General features: G+C 35.0%; 2 protein-coding genes across 3 annotated transcripts in view; one reads left to right on the top strand and one right to left on the bottom strand.

Moving 5' to 3' along the window:
• The window catches only part of Msp300 (Muscle-specific protein 300 kDa), a 232527-nt gene that overhangs the window by 7672 nt on the left and 197578 nt on the right, over window positions 1–27277 (top strand). Inside the window, exon 3 of the mRNA XM_076409219.1 lies at window positions 11686–11986. Coding sequence (XP_076265334.1) covers window positions 11686–11986 — 301 coding nt within the window. The remainder of the gene's footprint in view (window positions 1–11685; window positions 11987–27277) is intronic.
• Window positions 1368–26161, bottom strand: LOC143199423 (uncharacterized). 2 transcript variants are annotated; one of them, XM_076409230.1, is made up of 8 exons: window positions 26067–26161; window positions 8799–8929; window positions 8594–8741; window positions 6364–6723; window positions 3752–4012; window positions 3608–3694; window positions 1496–1585; window positions 1368–1441 (listed from the first exon to the last, which is right to left on the bottom strand). In XM_076409230.1, the coding sequence occupies exons 2-8, from the start codon at window positions 8835–8837 to the stop codon at window positions 1404–1406; spliced, it is 1023 nt and encodes a 340-aa protein (XP_076265345.1). In that variant the 5' UTR covers window positions 8838–8929; window positions 26067–26161; the 3' UTR covers window positions 1368–1403. The 2 variants fall into 2 exon arrangements, with proteins under 2 accessions (XP_076265345.1, XP_076265344.1); XM_076409229.1 differs by lacking the exon at window positions 26067–26161 and adding an exon at window positions 8979–9063.

Here is a 27277-nt window from a genome sequence, read left to right as displayed (position 1 = left end):
GCCTATAACTTGGCTCAAAGAAAAGATAAGTCAGTTTGATTTTCATGAAAAGTTTATTTGGTATTTACATTTTTCCTTTTCGTTATGATTGAAAAATTATATCGGCTAAATGGTGACCGCGATTCGCTATGCAACTTTCGGCTCTTTTTAAGGCATTTTTCATGACATCCTGCAACATCTGAGGCTGAATTTCTTCAATTTCGTGACGAATATTGTCTTTAAGGTGTTGAATCGTTTGAGGCTTATGCACATAAACTTTTGATTATAAAAAAACTCCATAAGAAAAAGTCTGGTGTTGTTAAATCCGGAGATCTGGCTGACCACTTCGCTATTAATTGAATTATTGTACGAGCTGTGTGTGCTGTGGCCCGATCTTCCTTCCCCTCTAGTCCTTGCTCTTCCATTTCAGGCACAAGAAAATTTCGAATCATGCCTTGGTACCGTTCAACAGTAGCAGTAACAGCAACATTTTCAAAAAAATAAGGAGTAATAATGTTTCCAGTATTGTTTTCAGTGGATGCAATGATGTCTCATGAATTAATAGAGGATTCTGTGTTCCTCAAAATCGACTGTTCTGTTTATTGACTTTGCCAGTAAGAAGAAAATGGGCTTCATCGCTCATTATCAATTTAGACGAAATCGTTACTGTACTCAACTCGTTGATCAGGATCTCTCGGTAGCAATTTTTGGACTAATTGAATTTTGTACGGGAACATTTTCAAATCAGTTTTCAAAATTCGCCTTAAACTGCTGGCAGAAATGTGTAATTGGGAACCCCATCTCTGGAAATTGATGTTTCTGGAGACTCTGCAACACCATCGAGTACCAGAGTCACATTTTCAGCGTTACGAGACGTCCGTTGTCTTCCAGAACGAGGCCTGTCTGCGGTAGTACCGTACGGTCGAAAATTCGCATGCAAAAGATAAAGTGTTGTTTTGTGAGGCACTCGACGATTAGTATTTTTTGACGCGATTTCTGTTGAGTAACAATAATGGAACGATTAATTTCAATAAATAATGTCACTATTTTTGTTCGTTCTTGTGACGTATATTTATCCATAATAAAACTTGGACGTCTACACAACGCAATGGTTAAGGCGAAACTGAGTTAAACGTCACATAACTAAGATGGCTCGTAATCAATTTGGTAGCGGGACTTTTGCTCCACCTGTTATAATTTAATATTTCGACGAAGTGACGCATACTAAATAGTGAAGTCAGTCAGTGAGGCTTCAATATGAAGTTAGTTACAAATATACTCCATGCGATTTAATACACAGTAACTGTTGTAAATCCATTAAAATTACTTTATAGACCTGATGTTTGGACCCCGTCAACAGTCAGTCACGTTATGATAAACACAAAAAAAGGTTTTGATAATTTATTGGTTTTATTATCGGTAATTTACTCAGTATTTTCCATAAGTTGAGGTTCTGCCGCGCCTAAGAAATGAAAATTATTTGCAAATATAATCACAGGCTGATATAAGATGATACCTTTTTCATGTTCTGGAGTCAGAATGTTCCGTATTGTTAAGGGAATGTCGTATAGCAAGGCACATTCTGATAGCATTTGACATTTAGGACCTGTAAAAATGTTATTGGTGTGTACAGTGTAACCTTAATAACATATGTCCAGTCCAGCTTATGATGACTCGTCTATTTAACATTTTTTTTGAAATGCACTAGGACTGACCGTAAGAGCTAATGCAAAAAGTACATTTATATTACGAATACATTCATCCAAAGCCTTTTTATAACGATTTTTTGCAACTTCTAACCTTATCAATCATTCCACAATAATTATTAGATACGTAAAATTTTTCGTAAGAGAGGTATTGTTGTTTGATGCTAAGTAAGGTTATTCGTAAATGCTGTAAAATTGCACAGGTTGAGAAATGAAAAAAGTATTCCTGAAGTGTCACGGAGATACGAATAAAATCATTAAGTATGTAGGCGGCTCAATCATAAAGCCAACTTGGACCTATAAGATGCAAATATGGGGTTGCACTAAAATATCAAATAAATTCATAATCAAACGCAGCCTACACGAAGTTCTACGACTAATTACCTGCATGATGATCTCGAAGTCAAATGGATATATTAAATGATGATACACATATATGATATACACACCAACGTGGAAACAATAGAGCTACCGAGTAACACGCAGGTAATCAGAAGATTGAAGCGAACTAAACGAACCAGCGTATTCTTAACTCTAGTACTTAAGTAGTTTACTTTAATTTTAATTTGGGAAACACATATTGATGTATTTATTAATCGCGTATTAGCTTTACTTGTCTATTAATGCAAGTACGAGTACAACAGAACAATAGTAATAAATTAATATGTAAATTAAGACTGTACTAAGCATATGTAATGTAAGGTGTAATTAATAAAAATAATCATTGGGAAAGACACAAAACCATTTTTTTCAAAAAATGTCAATCATTTGTAAACAGAGTACATATCAAATACTAAGGCTTGAATGACCTGTGATGCTCTTAACAATTGGCTTAAAAGTCTTGATAAGGAGATGAAGAAAAAAAGGAAGAAAATTCTTATGTTTTTCGATAATGGTACTGCAAATGGATACATTTATAACAAAAAAAAATCATGAAAACAAAGTATTTGCCTGCAAACGCCACTTCCAAACTTTAACCACTAGACGTAGACCAACCAAGGTGTCCTTCAAGGCTCCTAAATTTCTACAGAAAAGAAGTCGTCAGATAGTCTCTTTCTTATATTGAAAACTAAATGTCAACTACGAATGGCGTATTACAAATCATGTGGATGTTTACCAAAGTTTGGAATCAAGTCAGTGACAAAACGATCAAAAAGTGCTTCAGGAAGAATGGATTTAAAGTTCCATGAGATGAAGAGAACGATTACTTGTCATTCGCCGAATTTGCTACTGCCAATAATATATACAAGATCATTTATTCTAGCAGCATACACTCTATTCACCAGATTTAGATTTCTCTGACTTCTGGCTACCCCATAATGAGATTTCACGCGAGGAGGATGATTTTCTTCGAGTAAAGTGTATTTGTAACGAATTTCAAACTATGAAATAGTGTGTATCTCATCGAAAACTTATTGAATCATCTGGCATTTCCAGAAACTATTTTTTTGTATTACCAAAATAACTTGCAAAATCCTATATTCCAGCAACATACACTTTATTCGCTGGATTTAGGTTTCTTTGACTTCTAGCTGCCCTCGTATTGGAGATTTCACGCGAGAATCACGAATTTCTTCTAATGAAGATGCATAACGATTGAGGAAAGGTATTTCGGTGGATATTTGAATAGTAAAGTGTATTTGTAACGAATTTCCAACCATGAAATAGTGTGCATCTCATCGAAAACTTATTGAATCATCTGGCATTTTCTGGCAAAACTACTTTGGCTACCATCAAAATAAACAACCCAATATCTGACGAAAGTGAAATTATATTTGTACACTAAGCCATAAGAAGAAGTGAAAATTAACGAATATCAAGATTCAACTCACGTTTTGACTCAATTTAACATTTGGAGAAGTGTATAACAGAAGAGAAAACTTTACAGTTGGCAGAACTGAATAAAACAATATATCTAATACCTTTGGCATATACAGGTATGCTGCAATGATGTGGCTGGTTATGTGGCTCCTTAATCTCATTGTTTTGACGTTCCTCACTGCATGATCCTGTTTAGAACACTCTGTATGTTATACCCAGCAGAGGAACTGTGGAAAAATGTTTACCAGTGAGGATGATTAGAGTGTTTTCGGGATCAGTGCGTTCTGTGACGTGCTTGACGCTTTGTACCAGCGGACTGTGCTTGTTGTGGATAGAGTCGAGATGACCTCCGAAAACAGCCATCAGGAAATTGGCGATGGGAGGTTCCTGGAGAGTTTCCAGCGTGGACTTGACCGTCTCGAACAGACCGGCGTCTTGTTTTTCTTTTCCCAGCTTCTCAATGTCGACCAAATCGTCTTGGTCTTGCTTTAACTGATTCTCTATTTCTACAATTTGGTGTTTGTTTTTTTAGTTAAATGAATATTAAGTGCTTGCATGTATTCTGATCATTTTTTCACTGTAAAAGGGCATTTATTGAGACAAATTGTTGTAATATATATTAAACAAAACATTTTATATCATTATGTACAACTCTCTCCGCCTTCGTTCTTCTTTCTTTGTCCAGATGACGTTGGTAGGCGTCTTCGCTAACAGTTTCATTTGAGTTTAGCAGCTCGTAGCTATTATATCCTACACTAGCTCATGATTTTTTGTGCTTGATCTTATCATAACAGATCTACTTTTCATCACTAGTCATAATGTGCTACAGAAAACTCTTTCTCTTTGCCTGATAAGCAATAAAACCGCCATATTGAAGGGTTTTGAAATGACATTTCCATAGAATTCGCGTGGTAGTAATTTTTCCACTTCTTGGATCATTCCCATGGCATGTAAAGGTCTGGAAGTAATCGATTCCTTAAGTGCTAAGCATTGGGGTTTCGTGTGATATTTTGAAGTAAAGCAATACCAAAAACATAATGATACTTCGCATAATCATATATATCGTATCTCTGATCAAAATTCATGGTAGCATATAATAATATGGTTATTATGGATTAGTAAAAATATTGCGTTATTTTAGCTTAATTTTGTTGTCTTTTCTTATGATTTTATTCGTCGCAGAATGCACAAGGAAGTACGGACTATATTGGGTTTGAGGAAATGTTTTTTTAGTAAAATTCACTCGAGTTTCTTGCGGTGTGAACATTAATTTATGTTAACGAAATATTGCCCATTACTGTCGACAACGTTTTACTATTTAGGATGGATTAACAATGTAGAAATGTAGTTTCCACAGACCTGTTTTGAAAGTAGAATTAATTGTAATGAGACATTTCTGCAGGGATTAGAAGGAATGGTCATCAGAGTGTGCTATGTCTGGAATATACAGCGGATACATAAATGCTCTTCAACCATTTTCCCGCAATATATGTTCAATCCATCCCAGCTTAATTGACTTGTGATCACTTCAACAGAAACATCCAAAATGCCAAGCAACCGAAAACGTTTACAAAACTTTCAAAAAGGTTTACCTTTCGGTTAAAGATAAAACTTAAACTATACTTTCATATAAATCATAATGAAGTAGTAAATCATAATCCTGATGTGGAAAGCAAACAGAACAAAGTCTTGAGAAGAATTGTAGGTGGACCCAGATACTACTTACACCGAGACCTTCAGATATTGACTGTCACTCAGGAAATCAAAACAATGAGAAGGAGACATGAGAAGAAACTCCTTTCATATATTATTATTGCAACTCTTGAGTAACACCAGAACAGTAATATACTGTAGTGTATTTAATAGAAAAACAGCAATGTTAATATACAAACACAGTTATATCAGAGACTAAGACAGTGACGATGGGTCCTCTTAGATATATATGGACCAGGTGTACTAGAAAGTCATTACCGATTTATCTAACAGATGTCGCTAGGCTAAGGTATGCAATGTTATATTTCGATACGTATGTCATTTTATTCTACTGGGATCAAGCTTGAAAGCTATACATGTTACATTTTGCGAAAGTAAAACGGGCATAGATTTATACCTCCTTGAAAATGTCAAGTTTTCTGCCTGAAAACGTGTATCTGCGGCACGCATTACCTTTTTATTTAATCAAAAGAAAAAACCGCTGAAAGTCACCTTAAAAATATCAAGATACGGTAATGTGATATTATAGCAGGATAACGCGCCCTCTATAAAGCAAAACCGGTCAAGCAAGCGTTGAAAACACTTGGACACGACATATTATTGCACCTGCCATACTCTCCAAACTTTGCCCCGCCCGACTATCAACTTTTCATATCAAGGGGACACGCGCTTGCAGAGCAGCACTTTGCCAATTTCGAAGAAGTTAGAAATGAATGGTTGAAAGACGAATGGTTTTGCTCAAAGGACAAATAGTGTTTTTTTGGGATGACATCCATAAATTGCCAGAAAGATGGCCAAGATATATAGAATCAAATGACCAATACTTTGAATAAATACATTTTTTCATTTTCTTGAATATTAAGTCGTTTTTTACACCTGGTACGCAGATTTAAGTCATCGTAAAGACAAATTGTAACTGTAAAGTCTAAATAGGCTAACCTACAATTCAATAGTTATGTTAGTCTGCTATTTGACCATTGTTGTAGATCCATCAAAATGAAAAATCTCGCCCAATATATAAGAAGCTTCCTTTTCCTTGTAGTTTGTATGACGTAGCCACAAAGTTAATTGTGTTATTTCACTCAACTAGACAAAAATCGCAATATTTTCTCGTAAGCCACAAATAAAAAAATGTGTTATTTACGGTTATCGAACATTTTCCCCAAGAAAGAGTACCGCACATGCTTCATCACGTCTAGAACATCCCATTTGGGTCTGTGGTCTCTGTGACGGTGGAGCTCCGGCAATTCTCCCGCTCGTTCTTCCGGCACCTCGCCCCCCTCACTCCTCCTCACCCGGATCCGAAACACTTCCGTGTGCTTGGGACCCGTCACGATGGTCTTCTGTTTATCGCCGTTGGTATTCACGAACAGAACGTCAGATTCGTCGTTCCAAGACGATCTCTTGTTCTTTCCCGGTTCCTCGGGGCCGCTGGACGCGCGAGGCTGGGATGATGGTTCCAGGATGTCGTTGGTGATCTCCGTCCCGGTCACCGAAGCTATGGCTGTGTGAATTAATTATTGTTGAAGTTTTTTTCTTATCGCGAAGTGTCTCGGTCATAGAATAATGAGACATAGACGACGATTTCACAGAGAGCCCGTTCAACAACAACAATAAAACAATGAACTCACGTCATCTAAATTTTTGACCTCAAGATGTCGCAATGTTGCCGTATCAACTTTGAGTTTTGGTTTATTTCGGCTTTTACCAACAATTTTAACAAAATTCTAATCAAAAAGAATAAGGAAACAAAAATAATGTTATCAAATATAATTTATTTTAATATTATAGCCCATCTAATGCATATATTTGTCCGATTCCTGTTCGAAATAATAACCGAATAACTGAATAATAAGAATTTTGTTTGTTTGACAACCAGGCTAACTTAGGTTAACTCGGTTAAATGTTCGAACGTGTCAGACAGTATCTTTTTTTAACCAGAATAAAATGAGATGGAAAATATTGTCTGATTGTAAAACGAACTTACACATTACGATAGGCAATACATTCGACATAGTGATAATAGAGTTTACTGTTACTTTGAATAGACTATATGTAAGATTTGCGTTTTGGAACCACTAGAGAGCGCAACAAGCGGGAATATTTATAGTATAGAAATCCTATCTAATCTGAAAATGGTGAACATGTTTCACTAGGTCGATAATATTATTTTAAATGCGAATGTACAGATATTTTTTATTCTCTGAGGCAAAGTCAAAAAGTATGCTCAGCTATATTCTTAGATGTAGCACAAGCCTTCGATAAGGTTTGGCATGAAGGCATTGTTCATAAACTACAGAAAATGCTACCAAAACAACACACCGAACTATTAAAATCATACATTACAATCAGAATATTTAGAGTCAAACAAGAAGAAGCTTACTCTACAATAAAAGAAGCTAACGCAGGTGTACCACAAGGAAGTGTACTCGGACCAATGCTTTATCTACTTTACACTTGCGATATACCAGAAATGGAAAATATCACGATGGCTACATTTGCTGATGATACTGCGATTATAGCTGTCGGAGACAATAGTGAAGAAGCTTCACGAAAATTTCAACAGGCAAGTGACAATATAAATAATTGGACACAAGGAAAATAAGAATTAATGAAAGTAAATCTGTACATGTACAGTTCACCTATAAACAGACCGTACAAGTACCAATAACATTAAATAACACTATCATTCCATATAGCAACAACGCTAAATACCTCGGAATGAATCTCGATGCAAAACTTCGCTGGAAGGAACATATAAAGAAGAAAAGAAAAAAATTGGAATTGAAATATAGGAAAATGTACTGGCTAATTGGAAGAAACTCACAGTTATCAGTACATAATAAATTGCTATTATATAAGCAAATATTGAAACCTATATGGACATACGGAGTTCAATTATGAGGATGTTTTGCAAAGAGTAACATAAATAAAATACACATTTTTCAGAACAAAGTCTTGAGAGGTATTGTGGGTGCACCCAAATACTATAGGACTAATTACGTACATCGAGATCTTCAGATACCCACAGTCAGTCAAGAAATCAAGAGAATTGCAAGGGGGCATGAGATATTGCAACTTTTAGATACCACCAGAACAGGACACAGACTCAAAAGAATCAAACCATCTGATCTTGTGTAGTGTTGTGTAGTGAGGTGCATATATTAAAAAATTCAGCAGTGACATGTACAAACATTATTTCACCAGAGACTGAGTTAGGGCCGATGGGTACTCCTAGTTATATACCTAGATTTAAGTGAGTTAATCATAAAGATTTAAGATTTAAGTGAGTTAATCATAAAGAAAAATTGTAGATTAGTCGGAAACGACTAGTAACTAGTCTTAGTTTAAAACAAATAAAGAAGATACTTAACCAGTTTTCATTTTAAGCGCGGTGTGACAATAATGGGTCAGCGTCATCAGGCTATCCTTCAGCAAATCCTTGCAATGTTTCGTTTGGTTCTCCTCGATCATCTCTAGTTTGCTTTCGGTGACCGTCTCGTGCTCGTTCATACAATTGTGCTAGGATTATAATAAATTTATCAAAACTATACAAATGCGAGGGACACCGGATGATACTTTTACTCTGGTTGCTTCATGGAAATGTAAAAATTCCATCGAGTTTTTGGTTAAGAGGGCATGTTGAGGCTTGATGGCCGAGAAGAATATGACGACGTTGATGCCGTTGGTTGGTGTTCCGGAGACATCAACTGAAAAGGGCAGTGAAAGATGTTGACGATAAAGTTATATTTCATTTACCTTCGTTGCAATATGATTGAATAATAATTGATAAAATGGTAAATAAATAGAATAATAATAGATATTTTTTCGACATATTTAGACAAGATACATTGACATTTGTCGATTGTCATGATACGTACGAGTGATTTTAAAACACAATTTCTTTATTTTTTTTAAATTTAATATATTTTAAAGTCTCTTTTTACCAATGACAGTTTATCTGGATGAACCTACAGCTTTGACATGGACTCCGAACCACGGTCCTATCACGTCTACCGACTGGCGAGTGACCAACTTAGAAATCATCCCAGAAGACATCCGGTCTTGCTCAGCCTGGTTACTGGTGTGACTGGAATCATTTTCCTTGTCCGATTTTGCACTCTTGCCTGAGGACAATCACAAACATAAACTTACGACCATGCCCCAGCAGGATTCGACTCTGCGTCTATCGCAACAGTAGGAGGACCGTCCGGTCGCCTCTACCACTGTGCCAACCAAGCCGGCTAACACAAAATTTAAAACACAGCAAAATCTTCAAAGATATACTCCATATATTTAACTGCCACTGAGGTTATTCCGGATATATCACCAGATGGCGCGTTGTTGGCCAAATAATCATAGCGGGAATATTTAAAAATAATTAAAAAGATAAACTACAATAAAAATATTTTATTTTACTACTACTAAAACTACTTCATTAATAGTAATTTTATAGTTACCAAATTTCTAATGAAAACATATAGGAAGGTTCTAACCCAAAACCTAGAAGGGATCCGCTAGAGGTAACATATGTGTATATGGCCCCTGTGAATGTGTGTGTGATATGGACACATCGTCCAGTCAGTTTTCGGTAAACACTGTATAGATACTGGCCCCAACATTCGATTCAAGAACGTAGAGGTTTCAGCCACTCTGAAAGGGTGTTTTGAGGGAAAACTTCGAGAGGGAACTTTTGAGATTTATAATCAACAAAATAATGTTAATATAGAAAAGGCGTATAAGACCAACACTATCTGGTATACCGAAAGTTCCCCCCGAAAAAACTATTCAAGGGTCCATTAAATAAGATAAGCTGATTAGCCATGAATGTGCAATCTGGGTGTAATATATATAGAAAGAAGTGCAGTGGTGGAAAACCAGGATATTATAATTTAACGTCAAATTCATTCATTTAGGTTTCCATTATATCTTTTCTATTATGGATTGGAAATAAACTAGCCCTTTGGTCAATTCCGCGTATTACCTGGTCTTGGGTTTTCCTTTTTATATCTTGAACTTTTCTTCATTTATTCTTGATGATTAGTTAATGAAAACTTATTAGATTACATAACAATCTCCAAATGTCAAAAATTATAATTTTGTAGATATCTGTCTCAAAATGAAATCCAATAATTTTGTTAAAAATGTAGTTTTTATTGTATAAATTGAAAACAAAAACTTGTACAAAAATCAATATACCATCATTCAATTCTATACAAAATTCCTTATAATCTGTCCAATCTTCATTAAGTTTAAATTATTTGAACGGAAATGACAGTGAAAATAATGAAAACGACAAAAATTGCAAATTTTCACGACTATGTATGATGTGGAAAAAGTGTAGGTTTTGTTATCTCTTGGACAAAGACAAAATTCTCAAAATATATATATTTTAACGTGAAAGAAACGAAAATTCATGTTAAATTGCTTTAGAACTCATAGTGTTGAAAATATGCGATATAAACAGGAACAGAAACCGGACATTAGTAAGCAGAAACGTGACAAGGTGATAATGTTGTAAGATTTGGCCAATGTGGAACCAACATCCACGAAATCAGCATATTGAAGCGAACCAAACCACACGAACTTGTATAGTGTATAAGTGTATTCTTAACTTTAGCTTAAGTAGTTTAGTTTTATTTTAATTTAGGAAATACATACTGATGTGTAAATCCCTTACTAGCCTTCCTCGTCTATTAATGCAAGTACACCAGAACAGTAGTAATAAATTAATTTGTAAATTAAGATTGTACTAAATATATGTAATGTAAGATCTAATTAATTAAAAAAAACACAAGTTCTTACAAGGAATTCGTTTCAGTTTGCAATTGCTGAGTTTTAAAAGCTATTTATGGCTTAGGACATAATATTTTGGAATACTATGAATCCTATTGGGATTTTCATACCCTGGGACACAACATCCTGGTTTCGTATAATTTTTACCGTAATTAGTGCAAAAATTGCGGGATAAAACAAGCTGTTAGTTGCTAAAAATCATACTTCCTACTAAATCACTTGGTATACTTTAATATAACAGCATTCTAACAAGTAATAATTTCTTAACAGAAACTACAAGAGCAATCGTAAACCACCTAATTCATAAGTATTACAAAATACAAACCAAAACAAGATACAAAAAGACTTTCTGAAGCACAATGGTCCGAATGTCACCTATTTAAGATCTCCTCCTAAGTACACATTTTCTTTGACAGTGACAGTTATGAAAGACCAAACGTCACCTGTCACATTTGACTGCTACGCTCTGCAATCAGTTAATTTCAGTTTCATCATCTAAACGTTATATTTTTCGTTTGTTATGCGACCTCATCAGTTAAATTTATTTTTATACATCAAAAGTAGAGCAGGATATGTCATTATAAAAAATGGTTGGCAACCTTAGACGTATTATACAATATAACCCGATTTCTCTCGCATGGAAAAATAAATATCTTTAATTTTCTTTCAGCCCTCGCCGGCTCCAAGGCCAGCGTCGCCGGATTCCTACTACCAAGGCATCCATCCGTACACGTCCAGGACCTACTCCCCCGTGACCTATTCCCCCGTGACCTACGCCGATATCGGTCCCCCCAATCGCGATTACGAGTACGTCGGCATGCCCCTCACCCCGCCGCCGTTACCGCAGAACTACGAACTGGACGAGGACGATGACAGCGGTCCCACCACCGCCGAAATCATAGCCAATCAGTCACAGGACTACATCGACGAGAAGTTGGCCGAATACCAGGCCACCATCTATCAGTTGCAAGGTAAGAGCCAGTTTATTCGTTTGGTTTTGTTGAAATCTTTCGGATGATCGATCGGAGGCGATTGTTTGGTTGGAATTTGACAGGATTCGAAGATTGCTATTCGAGGTAATATCAAGATATCGGCGATTTGGCAGTAGATCAACGTTGAGCAGTAGTTGAAACTATTTTTGATGGTATCTTAACTAATCTAACCCATAATTCATTAATATTTAGACGTTTCCCCATCCTTTTCTATAAACAAATCCTTTTTTGAATATAGCAGAGAGGATATCGACCACGATTTTTGGAAAATCAAGATTGATGATGTCGTTGGTGTGGCTATTCTAGGTACATTCACTTCCCTACCATTCAAACTCAGGAAAAGCACCACAATATTCACTATTGGGCTGTTTGCCCTTTGAAAATCACTTTTATGGGTCCTGAAAGAATGGTGACTTAAAGTCAATTGAGTTACACCAATATGATCATCCATTAATCATAAACCATCATAGCATGCTTCAAGAACTTACGACACTATGCAAAACTATTTTTCTTGCCTGGATTCCTTACCATAAGGGCATTAAATGGTTATGAGGTCAGGCCAAGGACACCACTCAACTCAGTCTACCAACACTTAAACATTATAAAGATATATTCCTTTATGTTGAATCTAAATTATATGACATGACTCATCTGATCTGGGACCTAATAGACGATATCAACAAGTTTTGTGCAATAAAACACGATTTCTTCTCCTCTGTTCTTTTATCCAAATCCAGATCCAGATCAACTTATCCTTAACTGACTTTTGCTGGGACATTATAAATTCACCCATTCCCATTTGCTCAAGGGAGGCCCCCATTATCAGTGTTCTCGCTGTATCATATACTCTTAGAATGCAACTCTTTGACCACATTGAGAGACGAACTTAACTTTCCTCACTGTCTCTCATCCTTGTTCATCTCTAAGAACCCACTTAAGCGCCTATTAATTAAATCCTTTTAATTAATTTTGCTAGCCAAATGCACCAATATTTTATACATCGTATAAATTTTTATTCATATTATTTTATATTCATATTATGGTCGTAACCATATACAACTGTCGTAGTTGTCAAACCATACATATTTTGTGGGAGAACAAAAAAAAAGATCAACGTTAAAAGCAGTTTTTATTAAATTAGCTGACCTATTGAATTAAGCTTAAAACTGACAATTGACCAGAAGATCAAAAAACTCTGACGAGACTTTGTAGTATGTTAATGAATTCGAGAGTTTATTCAGTTTTCAAACTAAAAACCACTGTTTATTTCTCCTGTCAACATTTATCAAGCGGATCTAAGCCTTTGAGGCCTTCGAATGTCCCATTCATCAGGAGGTTCTTTGGTATTAAATCTCATTGGAATTTTAAAATACTTGTACTTCAAATATATCGGGCCTATAAATTAATTTTAAAGGATTTACAGCAGATGGTGTTACTGTGTATGAAATCGCATCAGGTACATTTGTAACCAACTTAATGACGAAGCCTCACTGATTTTTCAGTATTTCTTTGAACATGTTTGAATTTGTATCGAATAAATCGTATTTGTCGGAAATTGTTGGGGAGAAAAAGGCGGTTGAAAGTCATTGAATGCTGCATAAAGATTATGGCAACCATGTCCCAGCGATTTCAACATGTGAATACTGGTTTCAACGTTGTAACAAGTCAATTGAAAAGTCTCCGGCCTACCATGGTAAAACACATTTTTTTGGCAAAATTAGTTTTTTTATTCAACGTAATTCCCTTCAAGGGTGATACATTGATTATAGCAACCCTACAACTTTTCGATACCATTTTTGTAGTACGATTTGTCCTTTGCCTCAAAATAGGCCTCAGTTTCGTCGATCACCTCTTCATTCGACGAAAAGTTCTTCCCAGCGAGCATTCTTTTGATATCTGAGAACAGGTCTGGAAAATACGATGGATGAGGAAGCAATTCGAAGCTTAATTCATGGATTTTTGTCATTGTTTTCACTGATTTGTGACACGGTGCATGGTTTTTGTGAAACAGCACTTTCTTTTTCTTCAAATGTGGTCGTTTCTAGGCGATTTTGTCCTTCAACCGGTCCGAAAATGCTATGCAATTGTCGCTGTCGATGGTTTTTCCTTTTTCAAGGTAGTCAATGAAAATTCTTCCATGCGCATCCCAAAATACAGACGCCATAACCTTGTCAGCCGACTGTTGCGTTTTCCTACGCTTTGGAGCGGGTTCATCGTGTGCAGTCTACTCGGATGACTGCCGATTGGACTTCGGAGTGTAATGGTGGTGCCATATTTCATCCATTGTCAAATATCGATACAAAAACTCGGGTTTATTACGCTTCATCATCTTCAAACACTGCTCCGAATCATCAACTCGTCGTTGTTTTTGGTCAAAAGTGAGCTCGCGCGGCACCCACATTGCAAAGAGCTTTCTCATATCCAAATATTCGTCTAGTTGATATCTTTAGAGTGTCTGCCATTTCATTCAATTTCAATTTACGGTCATTCAAAATCATTTTGTGGATTTCTTTAATGTTTTCGTCAGTAACAACCTCTTTTGGGCATCCACTGCGTTCACCGTCTTCGCTCTTGCTGATTATTACTTGTTCCCATATATGAGTCATGGCCTGTCTGAACAGCGCTTGACTTCTTTTGAAAATACCACAAAAAGGGTCTATTCGTGCATAACCTCAAAAGATATATCGTTATTTCGAGATGGAATCCGTAAATTGTCTTTGGAATGACATACGTTGAGCCGATTTTTCACAATAAAATGTCAATTAACAAAAACCTTTAAACTAATTTATAAGCATAATATATATTTCAAATTGTAGATATATGAATTGATATACAATCTATACTTTATATTTTTAATTTGACATTTGATAAGGTAGCGTTAGTCATGCAAATATTGCTATAATATTTAAAAAAAATTGTTATAATTGGTTGTTTACGTTAAGTGCTGTATTTCGTATTATTTTATGGACGTCAGGTTTACTAGGGGTCAGTTCAACAGCTTGATTAAAAATATTTCAAATGCAGAATGATTATTTGTAATTATTATGTCACTTTTCCTACAGCATTTATGAGGTAAAGATTTAGGCTAAATATTTTTATGGTATTGATTAGTTACTTTCTGAATGTATGTTGATTTAATGACCTCGAAGTTTTCTTGTAGTGTATTTGCTATATCATTTGTAACAATATTTCTTCATGCACACTATATGTAAATTCTTCGTATCCCAAAAACCATACTGAATACTTTTATACATTTTACCATTTTCAATTTTTTAAAAAATATGTTAAAGTCTCTTTTTTATCAACGAGTGTTTATCTGGACTGGACCTACCGCTTAACGTGGACTCCGAACCACGGTCCTCGACATTACGCCTACCGACTGGCGAGTGATCAATTTAGAAATCATCCCAGAAGACATCTGGTCTTACCCAGGCTGGTTAATGGCGTGACTGAGATCATTTTCCTTGTCGGATTTTGAACTCTTGCCTAAGGACAATCTTAAACAATCACAAACATAAATTTACGGCCATGTCCCAGCAGGATTCGAACTTGTGACTATCGCAACAGTAGGAGGACCGTCCTGTCGGCTTTACCACTGCGCCAAACAAGCCGGCTTTTCTATTTCTTATTAGCGGTGGTATTTATTTTATTTTTGTTAATTGTTTGTATTGTCAATATCACCTATTCCTTCTGCTAGTTCTTCTAATGAATCTAGCAATCTTTCTAGAGTTACCATAGCATATTATTTTCTTGTTCAGTTCTTAACAAATTATTTAATAATTTAGTGGCCACATTTGTATTAATGCTAACTTAACATTTTGATTATTTATTCATTTTCCAACAGAAAAGTCATTTTACCGAGATGCAGAGTACTGTAGCATATTTTGTTTCTTTCTATACTCTGTTTGAAGTTTTTAGAGGGTTACATATCTACATTGCCAAACAACCAGTTGTCTTGGTATGTAATTTTGATGTTAACATGACAATTTTTAGCATTTGTTGGTTTTTTTCTGAACAACGTCTGTCAAGTCAAGGTGCACGTTGTTAGATATCATTGTCTCACTAGATAATAGCAATATTCGTGGCATGGGCACATAGCTTAACATTTTACGACGGTACTTATTCTTTTCCTCTCTTTGTTGCTAATTTTTTCTACTTATTTGTTAGAAACTGGATTGTTTATGCAGCTGCAGCGATATATGCTGTATATGATTTTCATAGACATAAAATTTCTACACATTATTTAATTTTCTTGCTGTTGGTACCAGGTTCTAACACTGGTCTTGGTTTCAGTGTATATATTAAATTAAGGTAAAAGAAAATAAAATAAAAGAGGGTGATATGGATTTTTACACCCCTTTCCATTTTTACCACTGTTCCTTTTGTGAATGAATGCGAATGGTTCAATTTTCGATGACTCTCAACTCAGTCGCGTTAAACTATTCATTGTTAGTTGGCGTAGAAACGAATTATCGAGATTCTTTTGGTATCCAGTCCTGAGTAAACCATTTAAAATTTCTTTATGGTCAGTGTTTAGTCCTGCAGTTGCAGCTGGGTACATCTTTAACATCGAAATTTTCAGAACAAAATAAGCAAATTTTGGTTATTGTGATACTGGCGTTCACTGTAGCACTCACCACCATAATGACGCTAGTTCTATATCTAGAATAGTTTATGCACTGTTACCTTTCAACCACGCTATAGCATGGCTTTATTGATTAAATATTTCTGGAGGTATGATACTTTAAACTGAGTTTATATTTAAGAAAAAACCGAAATTACTTTTTCCCTAATTTTATATTGGTCTCTACTGCATTTCTGTGGAGTTGAAGATTGAGTAAGTTATAGTTTAGACATATTTGCACACAGCTTTCAAGACCGCGACTTATATATCGTATCGATCCGCTTTCCAGACTATCCAGACCATACGATGGGAATCATTCTGCCGTGTTGCCGACGAAATATTTTAAGTTTTAGAGCACGCGGAATCCCGCTGAATCGTCCGCGGCCCGATCACCACTATTTTTAGCGCCGATCCGATGTTTTCGCCTGTGTTTCGCTACGATTTTAGTACAATAACATCTAATAATAAATTCGGAATTATTTTCGGTCCGATTATAAGACGGATCGAATACGTTCGTTTTCTGATAGCGTCAACAATTACTTGGGTCAATGATATAATCGATATGACCGGCGTTTTGCAATCACACGACGGCTAGAACGATAACAACTATAGCTTCACGATGTCTAGAGTAGGGATGATAAACTCGATTCCGATTCTATTTGAGAATCAAGTTTTCTTTACATTAATCGATTTTTTGGGAATTGGCCATTAATTCCTGAAGTCGAACAAGAATCGAGTTTTGACATTCGATTTTTCGGTTAAGTGACTAGTTTCAAGTTCTACATAACAGGTCATTTGAAAAGTCCCGGTGTGACACATAGATAGCGCTATTAGAATTAAATCCATATGTTTTATAGTTAGCCCTAGCCCTTAAAAGATGCGGGTACAAATTTGACAGCTGTCGGATCACTAGTTTGTGAATTATAATATTTTGAGTGAAACGACTTTTGTTATTTTGAAAAAATTGATAAAAAGGAATTTCGCGTGTTGATAAAATATTGCTTTTTGAAAGGAAAACCTACAGTTGAAGCAAAAACTTAGTTTGATGCTAAGTTTCCGAACACTGTCCCAGAAAAATCAACCATCGAGGATTGGTATGCTAAGTTTAGACGTGGTGAAATGAGCAGTGAACGCAGTGGATGTCTAAAAGAGGTTGTTACCGACGAAAGCATTTAAAAAATCCACAAAATAATTATGAGTGGCCGTAAATTGAAATTGAATGAAATAGCAGACACTCTAAAGATATCAACCCAACGTGCACATCCTATCATTCACGAATATTTGGGTACGAGAAAGTTCTGTATTTGAAGATGATCAAGCGTAATAAACCCGAGATTTTGCGTCGATATGTAACAATGTATGAAACATGGCTCCCCCATTAACTCCGAAGTCCAATTGACAGTCATCCGAGTGGAATGTACACGATGAACCCACTCCAAAGTGTGGCAAAAACGCAACAGTCAGCTAGCAAGGTTATGGTCTGTATTTTAGGATGAGCATGGAATAATTTTTATTGACTACCTTGAAAAAGGAAGGACTATCAACAGCGACTATTACATAACGTTATTGGACCGTTTGAAGGACGAAATCGCTCATAAACGGCCGCATTAAAAAAAAAGAAGAAAGTTATGCTTCACCAAAACAATGCACCGTGTCACAAATCAGTGAAAACGATGGTAAAAACAATGAATTGGGCTTCGAATTGGTTCCTCATCCACCGTATTCTCCAGATCTGACCCACAGTGATTATTTCCTGTTCTCAGATCTCAAAAGAATGCTCGCTGGAAAGAAATTTTCGTCGAATGAAGAGGTGATCGCCCAAACTGAGGCCTATTTTGAAACAAAGGACAAATCGTACCACAAAATTGGCATCAAAAAGTTGGAGGGTCGCTATAATGAGTGTATCACACTCTTGAAGGGTATTATGTTGAATAAAAGAACTAATTTTGGTAAAAAAATGTGTTTTACTATGGTAGGCCCGGGACTTTTCAATTAATCTGTTATGATCACAATAAACCTTGTGATAAAAAGTCATACACTTATTTATTGTTTTATTTTTATTTATACTACATATAATTTCTCGTCAGTATCTTTATTAAAATTGGACCTAGCGCCCTGTGATTATTTTAAAAAAGTAAACAATATATATCCACTGTCACCAATGTGGAAAGCAACTGAAATATAATAATAGTACGACCAGTTTAATTAAACATATAATGAACACAGATAAACTTGAATTAGGTGCTCCTAATAAAAATCGCATTAGAATAATGAGTAAGAAAGACAGTGGCGATGAAATAAGTTAGAATTATAAGAACTAATTTTTTAGAAGAACTATTTATTTAAAACTTATTTTATGAAGTTTGTTTAAACTTAAATTATTAAAAAAAGTGAATCTAATGTAATATGTTAGTTATGCTGTTCATAAATAAAAAAACTATAATCGTTCTTAACTATTTTTCTGCTTTATTTAATAAATATGAATCATTCGTAGCGTTGCGATTCAATAAATGAATTCATTAACTTTAAAATTATTAATCTTTTAATTTAGTTTTTTATTAATCGATCCTTAAAATAGAAAAATATAATCGGAATCGGGAATCGATTCTTCAAGAAATATTTCTATCCCTAGTCTAGAATGACAGTTAGGCAGTTATTTGTATAATTTAGATGACTGTAATAAAGAGTCACAAACATATTGATGTTCTAGGCAAGAGTGTAAAATCCGACAAGGAAAATGATCCCAGTCACGCCAGTAACCAGGCTGGGTAAGACCGGATGTCTTCTCGGATGATTTGACTCGCCAGTCGGTAGGCTTATTGCTGAGGACCGTGGTTCGCAGCCCACGTTAAACTTTAGGCCCAGTCCAAATAAACTCATAGTTGGTAAAAGGAGACTTTAAGATATATTAAAAAAAATATATTGATTTATAATTATAATATACTATAGAGAGATTATTAAGAATACATTTATTTTGAAATTAAAAGGATTACTGAGTGTAAACTATCAGAAGTGCCATGAAACATTGACGTCACTTAACGTTTCCTAACCATCATTTCTGCAATCCAAGACTGAAACTTGTTAGCCCGGTTGAATTTTATTTGGATTATTTATCTTGCAAAGATTTACCAACACAAAGAAAGATAGAAAGATATTTCTTACAGATCAAAGGTAATTATTTATTATAACTATAGGTTATTATATTGCAGGTGACCTTCATAAACTATCTGCTCATGAATATTGTTATAGTTGATATAGATTTTATTGCTTTTAATTAGATTATATTTCTCATCTTGGTTGTCTGATATAATAATAATTAGCAGAATTGGTCAGGTTCATAATTGTAGCCTTGTGATGAAAAACACCTCGAAAAACATTGAATAGTTCAGACAACAATGAATAAGTGGATGGATCTTCAGACATTAAACAGTATTCCACGATATTATCCCCATAGAATTCGAGTTATTTATACTGTAACCCAGATATGGATGTCGTGAATATAAATTGTATGTTCAAGAGTATCGTTTGCCTCCTCCATTAATATGAAGGACGCGCCCTCCGCGTGCCGCGCATCGACATGGAGTAGCACCGATGGAACCGTCATAAAGGGACAGTAAAAGAAGTTGCCATTTAAACGCCGAAACTTTCAGGCCAACTATGATTTATATTCGACGATTTAGCCAAAAACATTCGAATGCTGCGAGTTCGAAACGATAGAGTTCGCGAAAATAAATATCGATTCGATGCTTTGATGTATTTGCGTCTAGACTTTCAGTTATTCTGATGAAATATTATATATATATATATATATATATATATATATATATATATATATATATATAAATAAATAAATTTTAACTTTTAACTTACTTTTAAATTATTAAACTAAGAAGTAAGAGTGTTTCCAGACTAACACTCAAGAACAGATTTAACAGCGAATGACTGATCATATTATATAGTATGATGACAAACAGATAATATGGTTCGACGATATCCAGAAAATGTATGATTTATTATCGTTAGTTTGGACTTGAAATATTTGGAAATCCATCGAGTTCGAAACAATAGAGCTCGCAAAAAATTAATGACTCTTTGATGCTCTGATATATTTATGTCTGTATCTCTAATCGTGGTATACGGAAAAATATCTGGCTACGTTTCAGAAGATATTAAATGAAAAAAATATATATCGGCGACTTTTGCCAATTTTTTAAATATGTATTGGATTCCTTAGGTATTTCTGAATGCTTTGTGACTACGAAACGTTTGATTTAGTGATCGTGTTAGAGATAGGGGGAATCTTTAGCGGCGACTCTCAAAACTTCGAGTAAAGAACAATCTCATTAAGTGTTTTTTTTTAAATTTTTTATTGCAAATTTTTTATGTGATAAGGGAAGAAAAAACAAAACGATAATCCAACAAATATAATTTATTTATCAATATACCTGAACACCAGCATCCATTTATCTTTAAAATTACTCAATAATATATCTTGCACAGCACTAAAAACTATCTCTATTGTTTCCTCAACGAACCTGTTCAATATGCCAATTCATTCAATAAAATCAAGAAATGCAATTTAAATTGATATGCATTAAGCCTGTGTATAGAATATACACGTATACATTCATGGCTATGTTATTTTAACATTTTATACTATACTTTACCTTTATTATGATTTACATAAAATCTTACATTACATGAAAACAGAAACTAAGATTGTGGCTTAATAACAACACACATCCTGTATTTTTCGCCTCATTTACCCATGCTTTAACACTTATAGGGTCACTTTTAAGTTTAGACTTGTAGTATTCAATTAGTTTTATGGCTGAATATTATATAAACCTTTACGAGTCAATACATTTAGTCTTTTCAAATTGCCATTACATAAATTAGCTTGGGTTTCATCCAATATAGTATTCATTGGAATTTTAGCAGGTAATTAGTCTGCAATTATGTTTTTATTTAATTTTAATAACTCTCATCTCTCATCCTTTCATACATTCTTATGAGTTCCTGATCGACTAAGCTCAAATTTAGGAGCTAAAATAGCTCCATTCTTGAAAATCTTCAAGCAAATCAAATTTTAATGCTTCTTATTCAATTTTAGTGATGTGGATTGACTATATGATGAGATATATCCACATAAAGGACATCGAGTCTTATTTATCTGTACTTTTACTTTTGCAGGGTCACCTATGCTTATAATATAATAAATTTGGTATAGAACTGAATTCAATTTACAAAATTAAAATTAAAATTGAATGGATACGCCTCCCGATTAATTATAACACAAAAACATAAAAATATACCCTTCATTCCATAGCAATCTACAAAATTAGTGTTAGAGAATGATAATATTTTTCTAATAATTCATACCTTATTCACTTATTTTCGCATTATCTGCCCTTAATTTTGCCTATGCAATAATTATGTTACCTCAACAAGATGTAAATGCAAAATTAACCTAAAAGTCACTACTAACTACAACGATGGTAAACAACAAAGCGTATATAGAAAAGGACGCGTAGTTGTGAAAACTCTTAAGCTAGATTAGAATTTGAAAGTGTATACGTGCAGTTCTAGCCAGTCGAAACTTGTATAGGCATGGATGTATAGGTTTCTTACTGTCGTCTGATTTCTTGTAAGACATTAGCTGAAAAGTCTCGGCCCTAACATCTAGATGGTACTAGTTTTATAGCATTCAGCACTTTTCAGTTAGTAGTAACCTTAAAAAAAAGCTGTTATAATTTCATGATATTCTACTCATAAGTTTGTGAGTTATTGTATTTTTGCTATTTTCAAAAACAATTTCGTGTTTTAATTTTATGGTGCTTCTTGATGGAAAAAATATTGTTCAAGCGAAGTAGTGGCTTGAAAAGTGTTATAAGGACACCGCTCCATCAGAAAAAACAATAAAAGCTTGGTTTTCTGACTTCAAACGTGGTCGTAGATACACCGACGATGCTGAAAGCAGTGGACGCCCAAATGAGATGGTAACACCAGAGAACATAAAAAAATCCACAAAATCCTTTTGAATGATCGAAAAGTGAATTTGGATGAGTTAACTAACATGGTAAAGCATTTGATTGTGAGAAAGTGGGTGTCGCGTTCGTTCACTGTCGACCAAAAACAACAGCGTGTTGATGATTCGGAGTAGTGTTTGAAGATTATCACGCGTAATAAACTCGAGTTCTTGCGTCAATATGTGACAATGGATGAAACATGGCTCCACCACTTCACTCCGGAATCGAAACGATTGTCATCGAAGTGGACAGCGACTGGTGACAGGCCTATTTTGAGGCAAAAGATACATCGTTCTACAAAAGTGGTATTGTGTAAAGTAGGATTGTGCGGCTCTTGATGGACATTACGTTGATGAATAAAGTCAATTTCGAACAAAAAAATGTGGCGACCGCCACGACCCTTTAGGCCACCACCAATTCACCATCAACAACTACAAAGGTTGGCAACGCCGGTGGATTGGTACCATGCAAGTTCCAGGGTATAAAAGACCATCACGTCGACGTCTCGCTCTCTTTTCTTATCACCGTCCCCCTGTAACAGTACCACTTCCACAGCGCTACCGTACTTCCTTCACCTTAACCTAATATCCTGTCAATTCTCCCATCGACCACATGTATCAATCGTAAGTTAAAATAAACAACTTTGATTCAACCAGTGTTTTTAGTTCCCGTGCAAATTCCTTCCAAAAATAGTAGTGAGTGTTCTGATAAATAATCGCAGCGGCAGCCACACATTTCGACCGATTGACCGACCCGACGAACATTCCTACAAAAAAAGACGCGTTTTCTTTGTTACGGCCGGGACTTTACAGTCGATGTGTTTAATGACAACGTGACAAAATCAGGCGGAAACTACCGAAGTTTACCGAATATCGGCCGTGATTTTACCGAAATAGCCACTACCGAACAATATAATGAGCACATATATCATCCCAAATCGTCTAGTAATATGCATTTAAATAGAGTTAAAAGGGAACCGTTTGTAAAACAGTGTAAAGTGTCTTGGCCGACACTGGCCAAACAAAACCGAAACATTACTTAATCCATCCATTAAGGAGCTCAATAAAATTAAACAAATCTGCAACAAATAATTACACGCGAACCGCATGGTCCGGGTTATTAACCCAGATCCCGAGTTTTGGCAGGATACGCGGCCATCTAATTTTAAATCCGAATTTCGGTTGATTCACGCCACTCCGACTTGTCCAGAAGAGCGGACGGCGGGAGATCGATGATGGTTTACGCACGTTCCGGCGAAATAAAAATATTTTTCGGCATTATCATTCGGTGTGGCGTCAGTTTTATCTAAAACATGTCCGTTGCCGCTTTACGAATCGAAAGGTATTGATAATATTTGGATATTAGATGTCGTCTACAGAATATAGATATACGAGGATCACTATTTATATCTCAGAAATAGGAAAAAAAAACAAATACGCTGCGAATATATTTTTATTGTTTTTCAAAGTAGTCGCCACGATGATCGATATGCTTAAACCAATTTTTGCATACGCTTAAACCAATTTTCAAAGCATTTAGTCCATTCCGAATGAGGTATCTTCAAAACAGGATTTTTGAACGCTTCAATAGCTTCTGCGGGCGATGAAAATCGTTGACCACGTAGTTTATTCTTCACGGATGAGAACAAAAAAAGTCATTAGGTGTCAAATCAGGGCTGTACGGCGGATGACCCATCAATTCGATGTTTTGAGTGCTCAAATAGTCTCTTGTTTGAGCCGATGTTTGAGGACTCGCATTGTCATGATGAAGAACAATCCGGCGTCTCTTGTTTGTTTTCCTTATTTCACTGCAGACTTCTGGCAAACAAATGGTTGTGTACCAATCAGAATTTACTGTTCTACGATCCGATAGAGAGACTGTTGCAATATGACCAGTTTTCCCGAAGAAACAGGCAACCATTTTCTTTGAAGGGCTTCGTGCGCGAACAACTTTTGTGGGATTTGGTTCATCTTGGAACACCCATACAGTCGATTGCTGCTTACTTTCGGGCTCATATGAATATATCCATGATTCCACATATCACGATTTTATAAATGTCTTTCGAAGCACTGCGATTGGATTTCTTAAGCATTTCTTTGCACCAATCGACACGAGCCCTTTTTTGAGCAATTGTCAAATTATGTGGGATCCAACACGAATATAACTATCGCACAGCTAAGTGTTCATGTAAAATCATATATATGCTGGTGGAACTAATGCTTATGGAGACTTCAATCTCACAACCAGCGATACACGGTGGTTTTTGATAGAGCTTCATAGCCAAAAGTCAAATTAAGTTGTTTGATGCACTCTTGTTGTAATAATCCACGTCGAAAATCGTAAAAATAATCGCTCGAAAATGTTCACGATTCAGTTCCATTTTTTTGCCGAGACGAAACTTTCAACTAAAAATAAAATAAACAAATAGCATCCGTGCGACAAAATGTTCTGAGTACGTATATCGTCAAAAATGTCAAACTTTACGATGGAACCGTCAGATGGATTCATATGGCAATAGTGTTGCCAATTCCCAAAATATAAATAGTGACCCTCATACTAGAAGGGTATACATTAAAAATCATCGTGCTCCAGAGATTCGACTACTTTCGGCTCTATCCGTATATCTTTCGGCGCAATATACCCCCGGCAAGCCGAAAAGCCAAATGTCGATGTTGCCAAATTTACCGTTAGGTTATTTGCCTTATGGATATTTAGTACAATATATAGTCCTTGCCTTTATATTTGGCAACACTGCAGAGTACTGCAAGCTAAGTGTTCGTCATAAGAAATCGCAATAAACGGTATTGTTATAATTTAATGCATGCCATTCATTTGTTTAACTATTAAAGCGTTCGATATGGCTTTTTACAAAATTATATAGTGACGTTCCTTTTTACTTAAAAAAAGGCATTTTAGTTTAACCTTTCAGCGGAAGGGCATTACCGGTGAACAACTTTAGCATTCATTTACAACCAGAGGGCGCGATTGTCAATATGAGTAGCGGAAAATTTAAAATATGTTAATAGCAATAGTAGAAGTTATAATAATAATAATAGTAGTTATAATAGCAAAAATAAAACTGAAATAGAAGTTTAAAAATACATTCTATTTAGATATATGTAAAATTTACATTAGTAATAGCACTTCAGAGGATAATTCATAAAATTATTTGACAATGTTTAATGACAAAATATTATACAACAATATTTTAAAACGTAATATAAAAAAATTCACAAAAAAACAAATTATAATTTTAAATATACAAAGTTTAATAAAATATTGAATATGGAACATTTTTTATTATTTTAAATATAACTGAGCCAACTATAGACTACAGCACAATATATATGTTGAAGATTATCTTGTAATCTCTTTTTAAATCTTTTTTTTTTGGTCAAATACTTACTGTAAGTATATTCTGTTCACTTTTCTCATCCGTCAAAACAAACACCTAACTATTATCTTTTTAACCACGTCTCACTCGTTTTTCAAATCATTTACATATAGTTAACACTAGCGACCCGCCCCGGCTTCGCACGGGTGCAATGCTGATACTAAATTAAATACACTACAGAAAAAATATGAACGTTGTATATAAAAACATAGCGGCCCGCTCCGACTTTGCACGGGCATAAAATATATATGCCTATGTCACTCAATGAAAACATGATTAAAATCGATCCAGTATTTTTGGTTCATTCATTACTGCCCTTGGCCTGCACGCATTAAATTTGGAGTAAAACAATTCCTCTTCCCCTATACTTACTATGAAGATTTCCTGCTATCTTTGGAATATCTAAATTCATACAATTTTTATTACATTACTCATTTTTAAACGCAAATTTTAAATTTGTAATATCTCCGAAAATATTTGTTTAATTTACATGCTGTAAGGAACCATATTGATCTATATTAATTGCACACTGTATTTAAGGTACTTAATTCGATAAGGGTTAATGCCGTATTGCTTAAAATAGCTTCGTAAATAAGCCATTTTCTCACGTAAAAAGTAAACAATAAAAATGGTTAATGTGGGTTATCCCTAAAAGATAAACATATACCATCGCGGACTTTTTTGTAGACCTTTTTATGGTGTACAATACTGTAGTACATTAATTTGATCTAACTCGTAGGGTTAGGCAGCGTTTTTGCTAATTGCTAAATAAGCCTAAAAAAATAGGTTAATTTACGACATCACGTTAGAAACCTCTAAAATTAGCAATGTTGCCTTAGTATATTATGCATGTATTATACATATAAACCTTCCTCTTGAATCACTCTATCTATTGAAAAAAACCGCATCAAAATCCGTTGCGCAGTTTTAAAGATTTAAGCGCACATAGGGATATAGGGACAGAAAAGGCGACTTTGTTTTATACTATGTAGTGATTACAAAAGACTTACGATTTAAATAACAACTGGAAATTGCATCCCTGTTAAGTAGTGCCCTTCCACATTTCGGTTTGTAGTCAGTGTCTGTAAAATGTACACTACGAACCCTTTTGGTCTTTTTTAAGGCCTCACAAGAGATTCCCATCAGTTTTTCATTATTTATTGCTAAAAGCCATTTATGACATAGAGCAGGATTTGAAACGGTACTATCATTAAATATCATTT

The sequence above is a fragment of the Rhynchophorus ferrugineus genome, unplaced genomic scaffold (genome assembly GCF_030347505.1).
Source record: "Rhynchophorus ferrugineus isolate W39M unplaced genomic scaffold, kcgeb_rfMv2 rfM7, whole genome shotgun sequence".
NCBI classification, from domain to species: Eukaryota; Metazoa; Arthropoda; class Insecta; order Coleoptera; family Curculionidae; genus Rhynchophorus; species Rhynchophorus ferrugineus.
This window is presented reverse-complemented; position numbering and strand designations above follow the sequence as displayed.

Coding starts and splice junctions, on each gene's coding strand:
- LOC143199423 (XM_076409229.1), bottom strand. CDS start 9,054: ATGTCGAAAAAATATCTATTATTATTCTATTTATTTACCATTTTATCA. Junction 4,013..6,363: donor GGGGAAAATGTTCGATAACC/GTAAATAACACA, acceptor ACCAAATTGTAG/AAATAGAGAATCAGTTAAAG. Junction 1,442..1,495: donor GACTCCAGAACATGAAAAAG/GTATCATCTTAT, acceptor TTCATTTCTTAG/GCGCGGCAGAACCTCAACTT.